A 10,589-nucleotide genomic window follows, 5' to 3' on the forward strand; every position below is an offset into this window, starting at 1 on the left:
CAATGTCAGCATTGGTGCTGTAGATGTGCACTGTCCCAGATGGATGGATGTGCTTCTTATATGTAATCCCTTGCTGAAAATGCGTCCAAAGTAATAGCGCTTTTTGATTCTGTTAAACTTTTATATCAAATGTATAAGCCTCTCTTTCTTCAAATTTATAATATATGTAGCCTTTTTATTTTCTGTTTAAGTTCAAAAGAAAGTATATCTATAGATGCTTTGTATTCAGAGACAGTGAGATGTAACGCACCGAGTTGTGTTTTCTGTCTACATCCTGATCTCAGAGGAAGGATGTGATTCATGGACGTCACGGGCACGTGGCAAGTCTCGTGTCTCACGTAGAAAGCTCATTAGCATACCTTTTGGTGGGTCGTTGATCTATGTTCATTCCCCTCTAATGAAATGTCTCTCTAATAGCTTCTCAAGAGATGCTGCAGGTTATTTTAGTCGTGTTACTCTGCACTCGTTGACTCTCATAAGGCCCTCCATTATTTGTTATCAAAATGTATCTATAAAATTATGACTGCAGCTTCATTCTAACCTTTCGTTTCACATTGAATCAGACAAGAAGTGAAGCAAAAAATTAATAATAAAAGAGTGAAATAAATTAGAATATAAAACGACATTTGGCGTAGCAACAGCTGCTCTTCTTCTGTGGTGTTAAAAGCAACCGTGCAGGCCTATAGCCTCACGTCCTGCAGCAGTGATAGGAAAAGCAACATTTAGCATTCAATCATTGACTTGACCCGGGTGAAACACATCTCCTGATTATATCTTAGATTACAAACACTACATCTGTTGTGGGTTAGACCGTCACTGACAGCATAACGCTCCGCTGCCAAATAGCTAGTCCCAGCGGATTACTTCTGTATGTAGGCTTCTGTAAGTGTGTTTTTCCCCCACATGCCCCATTGATGAAGAACAAGATCGTATCATTTCGCGTCTACCGCGTTCGTCTCCATACACTCCCCTGCGTAATGATCCGGCCAGATGTCTAAAGTGTGCCGCAAATTATCCCCGAACGAGTGAAACTGCGCAATAATTGAATAATGGCTGATTAGAGAGGATTATATGTGCAAACTGAGGGGGGAGTGCAACTTTTTTACTGCGTTTCACATCAGAGTGGGTTTGAATTTGAAGATTGTGAATAATGACAGCGAAGAGACCCTGAAAGAGATGATTGCCCCTAACATCTTTAATGTCTTTGCTTTTACTTTTTAAACCTGATTAATGCGCAGGGAGAAACAGCTTTTTTCGAACCGATTAGACCACAAAGAAAGCAAACAAAACAACAGACAGAAAGCATCCAGGAGGTAGATAAATCAGTTGTTGTAGGCTGTAGAGCTTGGGCATTTGCTCTTGGGTTTGTATCATTTTTAATTGCCACCCTGTTGTGCCCTAAATACCCCGAGCATGGATATTGTACTCCTAATCACGTGACCCGTCAAACATAAAAAAATCTAACTAATCAACAGATGCGCAAACTGGCACACATGTCCAAAGGTTTAATTACAATATGCAAATCAACGTGTGGCTTAAAGACACTACAGAGCGACAGAGGAGTGGATCGAACAATTTGTGTTGTCCTCCTGATTTAAAAAATAAAATGATTCATTTACTGAAGGTGAAATCTATTTATGTGGGTTTTTGAGTGCGTCTTCTGTTATTTTCCTTCCTTCTTTTGCATTGTTTTTGGCATATTGGTCATAAAAATATTAAAATACAGAACGGTTAGTTATAGCAGGAATATTTTCCCTCGGTACTAAACTGAATCAAGATTTGGCAGTGAACTATTTTCAGGATTGTAGCTATAAAGCTACTATTTATCACAATGTGTGGAGGCCTATATTATTTGTGTAATGCTATTTTAAAAGGTCTGATTTACAATTAACAGTGTAATGAACTTTTTGTTTAAAAAAATAAAATTAAAATTACATGAGAACTTTCTGTTTTCATGTACATTTAATTGTATTTATGTTTTAATTAGCAAAAGTGTCATAAAAGCACGGCATACTTTCAAATAACTTTTTCCAGAATTAAGAAAAATGAATATGATTTTTTTTAAATCAAATCCAAACAGCTACTGGTTTTAGTTTCGCAGCTGGTTAAGACTCTTAGAGCTGTTTTATTTTGAAAGGCGTAAAGGTAGTGTAAGCTAAAACTGTATGACATAATGAAGGGTTTATTAAAGTGAATTTTCCTAGTCTTTTTTTAGATCAGGGAAAATGGCGGTTAAAAAATCGTTATGTGTCTTTTTCCTTCTCTTCTTTAAAAAAAATATTAGTTTGTGGGAGCATCTTGAAAAAATTACAATATTCCTTCAGCAAAAGAAAAACCAACAAAGCTGATTTAGAGCGTACATTTAAAGTTAATATGCTATAATATTACTGCAGCCCTAAAATTTAGGTACGGTATAAATTAGCTAAATTGATTTTTTTGCCCACTATCAAATACTAAAGTTGTTTCGTCTCGTGTCTTAACGCCACTGTGTGACATGCCATAATGAAGCTTGACGCTGCTGGTGTTAACTCCAGTGAGGAGTCTGTGCCCTCTTCTGATTGGCTGATTCCTCTCGAATAAAAACGGCGCACAGAGGCGGGTAGAGGGAGAGTAAAACAGCACCTCGGGGCTTGTTGCTTCAGGGACTTTGACTTTTCATTTTTGGAGGGAGAAGAAAGGATAAAGTGGGAAGTCGTCGCCATGACAGGGAAAGAGGGAATTGTGTTTTCAGACTCTGAGAACAAACAGAAAACTGCTCAACAAACCGGCGTTAACCACGCAGGCTCCCTGCAGCAGCAGCCCCCGGTGTGGAAGATAGCCCCCGCGGTGCATCGGCGGACAGGCTTCGGTATCCAGGAGCTGCTCGGCCTCAACAAGGAGCCTCCGGCGGCCCCGAGGCGGCCGCTCGAGGCTCTGCCACACAGGGCGCATATGCTGGCCGCCAGGTCGGCCCTCGGACACGGTGGTCTCGGGGTCGGAATGGGTTTGCTCGGACCGGACGGAATACACTCGTTTTACAGCCAGCCGGCGTTTCTGGAGGTGTTGTCAGAGGCGCAAAATGTGCACCTGCAGCCGCTGCACAGGACGGCGCACATGGAGGCGCAGATGGAGACACAGCACTCAAACAGCTCCGGTGAGTGAGTCTCTGCAGCAAACACTGACTGCAGGCCTGCTAAGTTTGATATTTTTAAGTTTTTTAAACACGTTTTTATAACTTTAGCGCGGATTTAAACCTATTGTTGTTCGCCAGAACAAGTGAAGGGACACATTTATTTCACGAAATGACAATGTTAACAAAAAAGAGTACATGTGTAGAATGGTTTTGTGACAGTTGATGACAGCAAGTTCAATTATGTTAGGGAATAAAGGGAAGCCTAGCTTATATTTAAGTATTTCTAATATAAAAACTTTATCGAATCCTTCTGGGGACATAATTGAAAAGGAGGCCTCGCTAACCTTTATTTTTTAAACTATTTAAATCTAAACATTTTAATCACTTTTTATATATGAGTTTATTTATAATTATAATTACAAAAGGTGTCAATAGTAGATTGTGGCGTTTTTATTTTTATTATTGCCTATTTTTGTACCGCTGAAAATCCGTGTCTGAAAGACAGAACACATTAGACGTAAGGCCCACATCATTCGATTTTTTAATAATCATTTGAAATTTAGAAACATTTTATTGTCCACTTTATTATTATAATTTAAGGTAGCCCTCATTGTCCACTACTGTCTGTCGCAGATTCAGACGACATGAGTCTGTCCTCCTGTGATCAGAAGTTCTCCAAGTCCTCCCTCAGCCAGAGCAAGAAGAGGAAGAAGAGACGACACAGGTAAAAGACAAGGGAAACCTACAATCAAATACTGTGTCAACCATATTTGTACATGATTGGGTTCCAGTGTGTCCTGTACGAAGTCATCTAGAAGCTCCCATGAATAGAGGCTGCTCTCGATTGCTGTGATGGAAGTAAAAAATACAGAATTCCTCATTTCACTTAAGTAATGTTCATAACAGCCTTTGGATTTATGTTAAATGCAGAACAAGCATAAATTCCCTTATCAAGATTTTAATTTCAAATGTATGATTTTTTTGAACTGCTTTTCAAATCAAAGGGTGTAATGATATAGAATATTATTTCCTAAATAACAAATATGTCTAATGGAAAAAAATAATTTCTTATATTTTATATGATTATTTTATCAATGTACCATTATTAAAAAACGAAAAATGTTAAGACATCAACATTAGATTTGTTCGTTTTGAGAATTAAAAGGGAATTTGTTTCTTATGTTGAAGATCTTGATTATTCTCATCATTTTGTGCCATTATCTCTCTATATAAATGTATGAATTTGTAAGTCTTAATTTATAATATAATTGTAAAATATTTTGTTGTAGATTGTTTAGTTAAATTTTGCTTTAGCAACAATCATGGTTACAATTCATGACAAAGTATCTTGAACACTGACATCAAGCATTAATTTACAAATCAGATAACTGATTCATTTCTGTTTTAGTGAAGGTTAATGCATTGAATTGAAGACTGATTTTATGCCGTACGAATTTGAAGAAATCAGGAAATATAAAATTACTCTATGAAAACAAGAGTGTTTTTTTCTCATACATTCTTTGTTCTATCTGCAGAACCATTTTCACCTCCTATCAGCTGGAGGAGCTGGAGAAAGCTTTTAATGAAGCTCACTATCCTGACGTGTACGCCCGTGAGATGCTCTCAATGAAGACAGAGCTACCAGAGGACAGGATACAGGTGTGTGCAAGATACAAAACATGGACATTAATATTCTATTATTAAATTAATTACAAAACGTTTAAAGCGAGGCATTGATATAAAAAGAGAGCCAAATGGAAAATTGAAAGCCTTACCTTTTTAAAATATTTCTGTTATTTAAGTCTTCAGCACTGATTCAAGTTTAAACACTTTGGTATGATAGAAGACAATGAAATTAAGATTATGCACTGATAAAGATATTTAAAATAAATATTATCATATTCAGATAGTCGTCCGCTCCATCATCATCATCTCATCGCTCTCTGCTCTCACATTAGCTTCCAATTCACCCTCTTGGTGTAATTAGTTAATTGAGGAGAACTTCTCACCTCTCTCCCTGCTACTGAGTCGGTCTGCGGCCCTGAAATGAAACGATAACTGCAGTGAAATTAATGAGCGCAGGTCAGCGGCCGAGCGCAGAGCTCCGCCTGCTGCTCTGAGACTTTTAATTTCCCGTGATATTTGAGCGCCTGTCTCCCATTGATCGGGCCCTGAAATTAACTTATTTTTCAATCAGCCCCCTCGCCCTGGGGTCACCTCGCACAGGAAGCACTTCACACACACACACACCAGTGATACACACTCACACACCATCCTGCACACTCACACTGTCACTGTCAGAAAGCATGATTGCTTATCCGAGGCCCATCTTTTTATGAGATGGAGGTTATCATCAGATCTACCTGAATAGCTTTCCAGGCTCGGCTTTGATGGTTTTTAATTCAAGATCTGGGAAACACACACACACAGACACACACCGTCTCATCCTGCCTCCTTGGTCATTGGCAGTTGCTCATTTTTTTCTCCGTTTACCTCCTCATCCATATTCACAAGCTTGCTGAGGCTATTACAGTCTCTGGCTTGGTGGAAATCAATTCAGGCACTTGAAGAGCCAGGCGGAGAATAACGTACAAACACACAACACAGACAACATTTTCTATGAAAGAAGGAACAAGACATAAAGCATTAAGATTGAACAATGAACTGCAGGATGTGTGTTACAGACCTAGCATATTTAGATTTCCAGTCTCTAATGGACATATTTGTATGAAGACATACTCAGATTTGATAAAGATGAGTATTTGAACCTGTTTTCTTCATTTTTTTGTGCTTAAGCATCCAGCAGATGTCATTGTTTCATGTTTTTTCACCTCGTCTTAAACACAAAACATACCTATTATGATAAAGAACTACACACAATCAGAATTTTTGGCATTTTTAAAAATTTCTATTAGATATACTGTCAAGACATGTTTTTTATCCCATAAAATCACTCGCCTCCTAATGATATCTGATGATTCAGAACAAAGATATGTACTTTCCTATACTAGTCTTTATTTTCCATATGATTGCATGAGTTTTTTCAAGTTCCCACAATGCATTTATAAGTCCAGAAATAAAAAAAATGTATTGATTAAATGAATAGCTTGGTCAACACTATAACCTTGTCTGACCTTCATGTCTCCAGGTGTGGTTTCAGAACCGCCGGGCAAAGTGGAGGAAGAGGGAAAAGTGTTGGGGTCGCAGCAGCGTCATGGCTGAGTACGGCCTGTATGGAGCCATGGTGCGTCACTCCATCCCGCTGCCAGAGTCCATCCTCAAGTCAGCCAAGGAGGGCAGCACCGATTCCTATGCTCCGTGGCTGCTAGGTAACTTGTTGCAGAAAAAATGAGTTTTAACATTTAGTTTTTGCATTTATTGGAAGGGACACTTGAAGAGAGATCGGAAACATAAAGAGAGGTATCTCGGGAAGACACCAAACAGAATCAAGGAGTCAGACTTACAACCAGTGTGACAAAATCTGTAGCCTCTGTACATGGTGCACTGCTCTGTACCAACAAGACTACAGCCCATACTTTCAGTTTATTTAGGTTTTTAACATGCAGCATTTCTGTTATACTGTCATGACTCAGTAGGAATCAAGAGAAAAGATAAACATTATGGAGATATCTATAGTAAAAACTGGATTATTGTGAATTTTATCACCTGTATTTATTTTGCTCTGTTCGCAAAACTGTTGACAAATTCTCTTCCAGACTCTGAAACTTTTCTAGTTCAGCCTTTCCCAAAATTCTGCATGCTGCTGCCCAATTCAGGACCTGACAATTTTCTGGGACCACCAAAACCCTTGTACCACCATAACAAGAAACTCAGATATTTACCTTTTTATTTTTCATATCTTTGTTTAACAAAAAACAGAATATTAATGCAAATGCTTTGCTTTCAGATACGTTATCATGACTCAGAAAAGTGTTTGTGGGGTCACATAGTACAATTAATGAGCCAGTGCCATTTATTTTGTTTTAATTGGGCATCTGCAAAGACACATTTTCTTTTTTAATATATGTCTTTTAATGTACTTTGTGGCCCATCAAACTCTTCCCAAGTTGCGTAAATGTCCCTGAAGACAGATAAATGCTTAAAATCAAGAAGCAAGCGGCGTGTCACCAGTTAATCCAACACAGGTCAACTGTTAACCAGTGGTATACATCTGACAAATAAATGATAAAAAGGGGTGAGTTAAAACTTATGACTGTGCTTTGTTATTCTGAGACTTAACAAAAAACATTTACTCAAGTATTTATGATCATTTAAACATGATTCCTTTTTTTATTTATATGATTTTCAGTTATTGTAATTACCTCTCGCGGCCCTCCTACGGCACCTCTGGGGCCCACTGGACAACCTGCAGTATAAAAAGGGCCTCAAGTAGTTAGATGACAGGTAAACTGTTATACATTTCCATTGGACTATTTACAAAGTCAGTACTTGAATTAAATGACCTAACAACTTTGCACCAGTGCAGGAAAATACTCTGGCATATTCAGATGTGTTACAACCCTAACCTGTCACTGAGTTGATTAGCAAGTAAGGAATAAAATCCTCTATTTAAAGCAAAATAAAGCTTCTCCATGTCGGAATTGACTAGATGCCAGTCTTCCTTTTGTCTGCCATAAAATTTGTCCTAATCATCTGTTTTTGAGTGCATACTTACTCTTGGAGTGTTATCAGAGATGCAGAATATATTGTATTGTGGGTTTTGTGCCCTTAAAAATTTGGGTTAACATTTGCTGTAAAATTCAGAATCTGGGATTAAGCCTGGCTTGTGTTAGGAGCCAGTAAAAGTGTCGGCATGTCAATAAAGTGGGAGCAATCGATACAGTAATAATCCCACTTAATCAGGACAGATTAGGCCAAATCTCCCCTCCTGCCTCATGTCAATTGATTAGTTTTAATCAATTAGGTGACTTATTGAATAAGAAGTCCTATCTATTTATCTATCCCTTGCATCTACACACTTCAATGTCAAACTGGTGCTTTTCTCTTAAATATTCTACATCACCCAAACATTATTGCATTTTTACAAGACAACTCGAAATCCTCATTCTGATTTTTGCGCTCTTTATAGGTATGCACAAGAAGTCGGTGGAAACATCTCCTGGAAAACCCAGCAGCCTGACGCCATCATCACCAGCACAGGAGAAACCAGAGGACAAAGTGATGGAGGAAGAGAAGGAGAAACACATGAGGGACACAAACTCACAGATTACTAAAGAGGAGCTGAGGGAGAACAGCATTGCCGTGCTGCGGGCGAAGGCGCAGGAGCACAGCGCCAAAATGCTCGGGACAGTTTCTGACAGGTCAAACAGCCACAAAGTGCAGAAAGAGGAGGCCGAGGATTTGGTGAAGGAGCAAGACACAGCAGAGGTGGAGAAGAGAGACTGAAACAAGGGGCTGCAGTGACAGACTGATGACAAAATACCTGTAAAGTGGAGTTTGCAGACATTTCACAGAGGCAGACATCATGTTCACTGGATGAGCTGAAGCTTGGTTGAGTGGAGTCAACAAACCTGCAGATACATTTTTTAAGCTTTCCTACAAGGAAACATACTTACTTTTAAAATGTTCTTTGGCTTCCAACAGTTTGTATTCATTAACTCAAAGGTGTTCATCCCTTTCTTGTTGCTCTTAGAATAATTTGTACACTTTGTTTCAGACTACAGGATAATTACAACCTTCATTTATAAAGCACTCCTCTGTTTTAAAGGTACAAAGTGCTTCACAAAGGCAGCCCAATGAAACACGAGAAATCACCAGGTTTTGAGAGAGAAGCTATCAATCCAGTCAATGCAAAAATGTAGCTATAGCAGGTATTTTGAAAGATGTAAGGTATTTGCTTTAAGGCAGTGGTTCACAACCTTATTTCCACTGAGCCCCCCCTACTCATACAGCATATAAGAAGACCCATGTGAAACAATGGTTAGATATATTGATGTAAAAAATACACATCAAAAATTTCATCCAAAACACATTTTCTTACCGAAATACTTTGTATGAACTGTTCATACGTTTTTAGCGTGATTTTAGATAGTATGAGTGAACCTAATTTTAACAGTCTCAGTGCAGACAGACCCTCATGCCCCTACTTTAAATCTCTAGCGCCCCCAGAGACCTCCCCGGGGGGTCCCGGACCCAGGTTGAAACTAATGCTTTAAGGCATATATATTGAGAAAGGACTTGAAAGACGTGATAAGGAAAAAGTTTAAATCTCACACTCTCGGAAAACGATAATCTAGAGAATGTGTCCTCACATTTACTGCAGATATTTCAATCCATGGCTTCTTTTTTCTTTTTTATATATATATATCATGATTGTTATTCTCTGAAGTTCTTTGCCCTGGTAGCTATTATTTGTAATTCTGGATAGAGATTCTTTTCGGGGCATCAAGTGTATGAAACTGACTCCTTCCTCCTAGCTCCAGAGGTTTTTAAGAGGACAGTAATTTCTTGCCTCTTGTTGAAAAGCCAGGTGAAAATGTTTACAAGTCTTTGACTTTGTTCTCTTTCAGCTGTCTCAGCGTTTACCATGCACATACTGTAAATAGTTGGCACTGTATTATTATCATGTACAGTTTACATGGATTATCTGTTCCTGTATAAATGTCACTGTAGGTTCATTAAAAGTGACTGTTATCTAAAGTTACCTTACTATACTGTCTTTTTATTTGGTATGTAAAAGAGTTACTGTTCAAGATTGTGAAGGTTTAATTTTATGCTCACTTTAAATCAGAGCTTGATGACTCCTGCCTAGAAGCAGGGCTTCATGGCATCACAGCTAGATCACCACCAATCTAGACCAATTGTGTTCCATGTATTTAAGCAACACCATCCATACTTTCATCTCCATGAGGACCCAGCATTAATTCAACATAAGTGCAGCTTTAAGCAAAATTTAGCAAACTACATAGTTCCAGGTGAAGAACTACCCCCAGAAGACCAAAGTGAACGATACAGACTGGCCTGCACAAAGCCCATACTTAAATCCCATTGAAAATCTATGGGGTGAACTGAAGACCAATGTCCATGCCCGAAGACCACCAAATCTGGAGGAACTTGAGAGATTCACCAAAGAAGAATAGGCTGGGATTCTTCAGGAGACAAGTCTGAGACTTGTTGAAAACTACAACAAACAACTCTAGGCTGTTATCCAGCAGAAAGGAGACACAAGCATCAGCAAGGCTAATAATCAAGACGCTTGTAGTTCTTGTGTCTGGATGCAAAGCAAAATAATGTAAGCACCCGAAATAAAACTAGGGTGTTTGGAAAAGCTGTTAAAAATCTTTGCTCTGTTTAGCAGCACTTGAGAAATACTTTAAAAAGTAAAATTCTCACTGAGGGGCTAGTAATTTCTTCTTCATTTGCACAGTGGCAAGGAAAACCTTTCATTTCCTGGTCGAAACTTTGAGGACTCATGTTGAACAACTATCTGCCCAAGTTGTGTTGGGTTGTAAAGAAG

The 10,589-nt window shown here is 38.6% G+C and overlaps 1 protein-coding gene across 1 annotated transcript; it reads left to right on the top strand.

Annotated features, from left to right (window-relative positions):
* Positions 1-2,622: 2,622 nt before the first annotated feature.
* On the top strand, positions 2,623-9,734 carry LOC121521525 (visual system homeobox 2-like). The gene is made up of 5 exons (XM_041805583.1): positions 2,623-3,133; positions 3,746-3,836; positions 4,648-4,771; positions 6,261-6,441; positions 8,202-9,734. Exons 1-5 carry the CDS (start codon positions 2,701-2,703, stop codon positions 8,516-8,518), a joined length of 1,146 nt encoding a protein of 381 aa, XP_041661517.1. The 5' UTR covers positions 2,623-2,700; the 3' UTR covers positions 8,519-9,734.
* Positions 9,735-10,589: the final 855 nt, after the last annotated feature.

Source organism: Cheilinus undulatus, linkage group 14 (assembly GCF_018320785.1).
Source record: "Cheilinus undulatus linkage group 14, ASM1832078v1, whole genome shotgun sequence".
In the NCBI taxonomy this organism is placed as follows: domain Eukaryota; kingdom Metazoa; phylum Chordata; class Actinopteri; order Labriformes; family Labridae; genus Cheilinus; species Cheilinus undulatus.

Coding starts and splice junctions, on each gene's coding strand:
- LOC121521525 (XM_041805583.1), top strand. CDS start 2,701: ATGACAGGGAAAGAGGGAATTGTGTTTTCAGACTCTGAGAACAAACAG. Junction 3,134..3,745: donor ACAGCACTCAAACAGCTCCG/GTGAGTGAGTCT, acceptor TGTCTGTCGCAG/ATTCAGACGACATGAGTCTG. Junction 6,442..8,201: donor CTATGCTCCGTGGCTGCTAG/GTAACTTGTTGC, acceptor CGCTCTTTATAG/GTATGCACAAGAAGTCGGTG.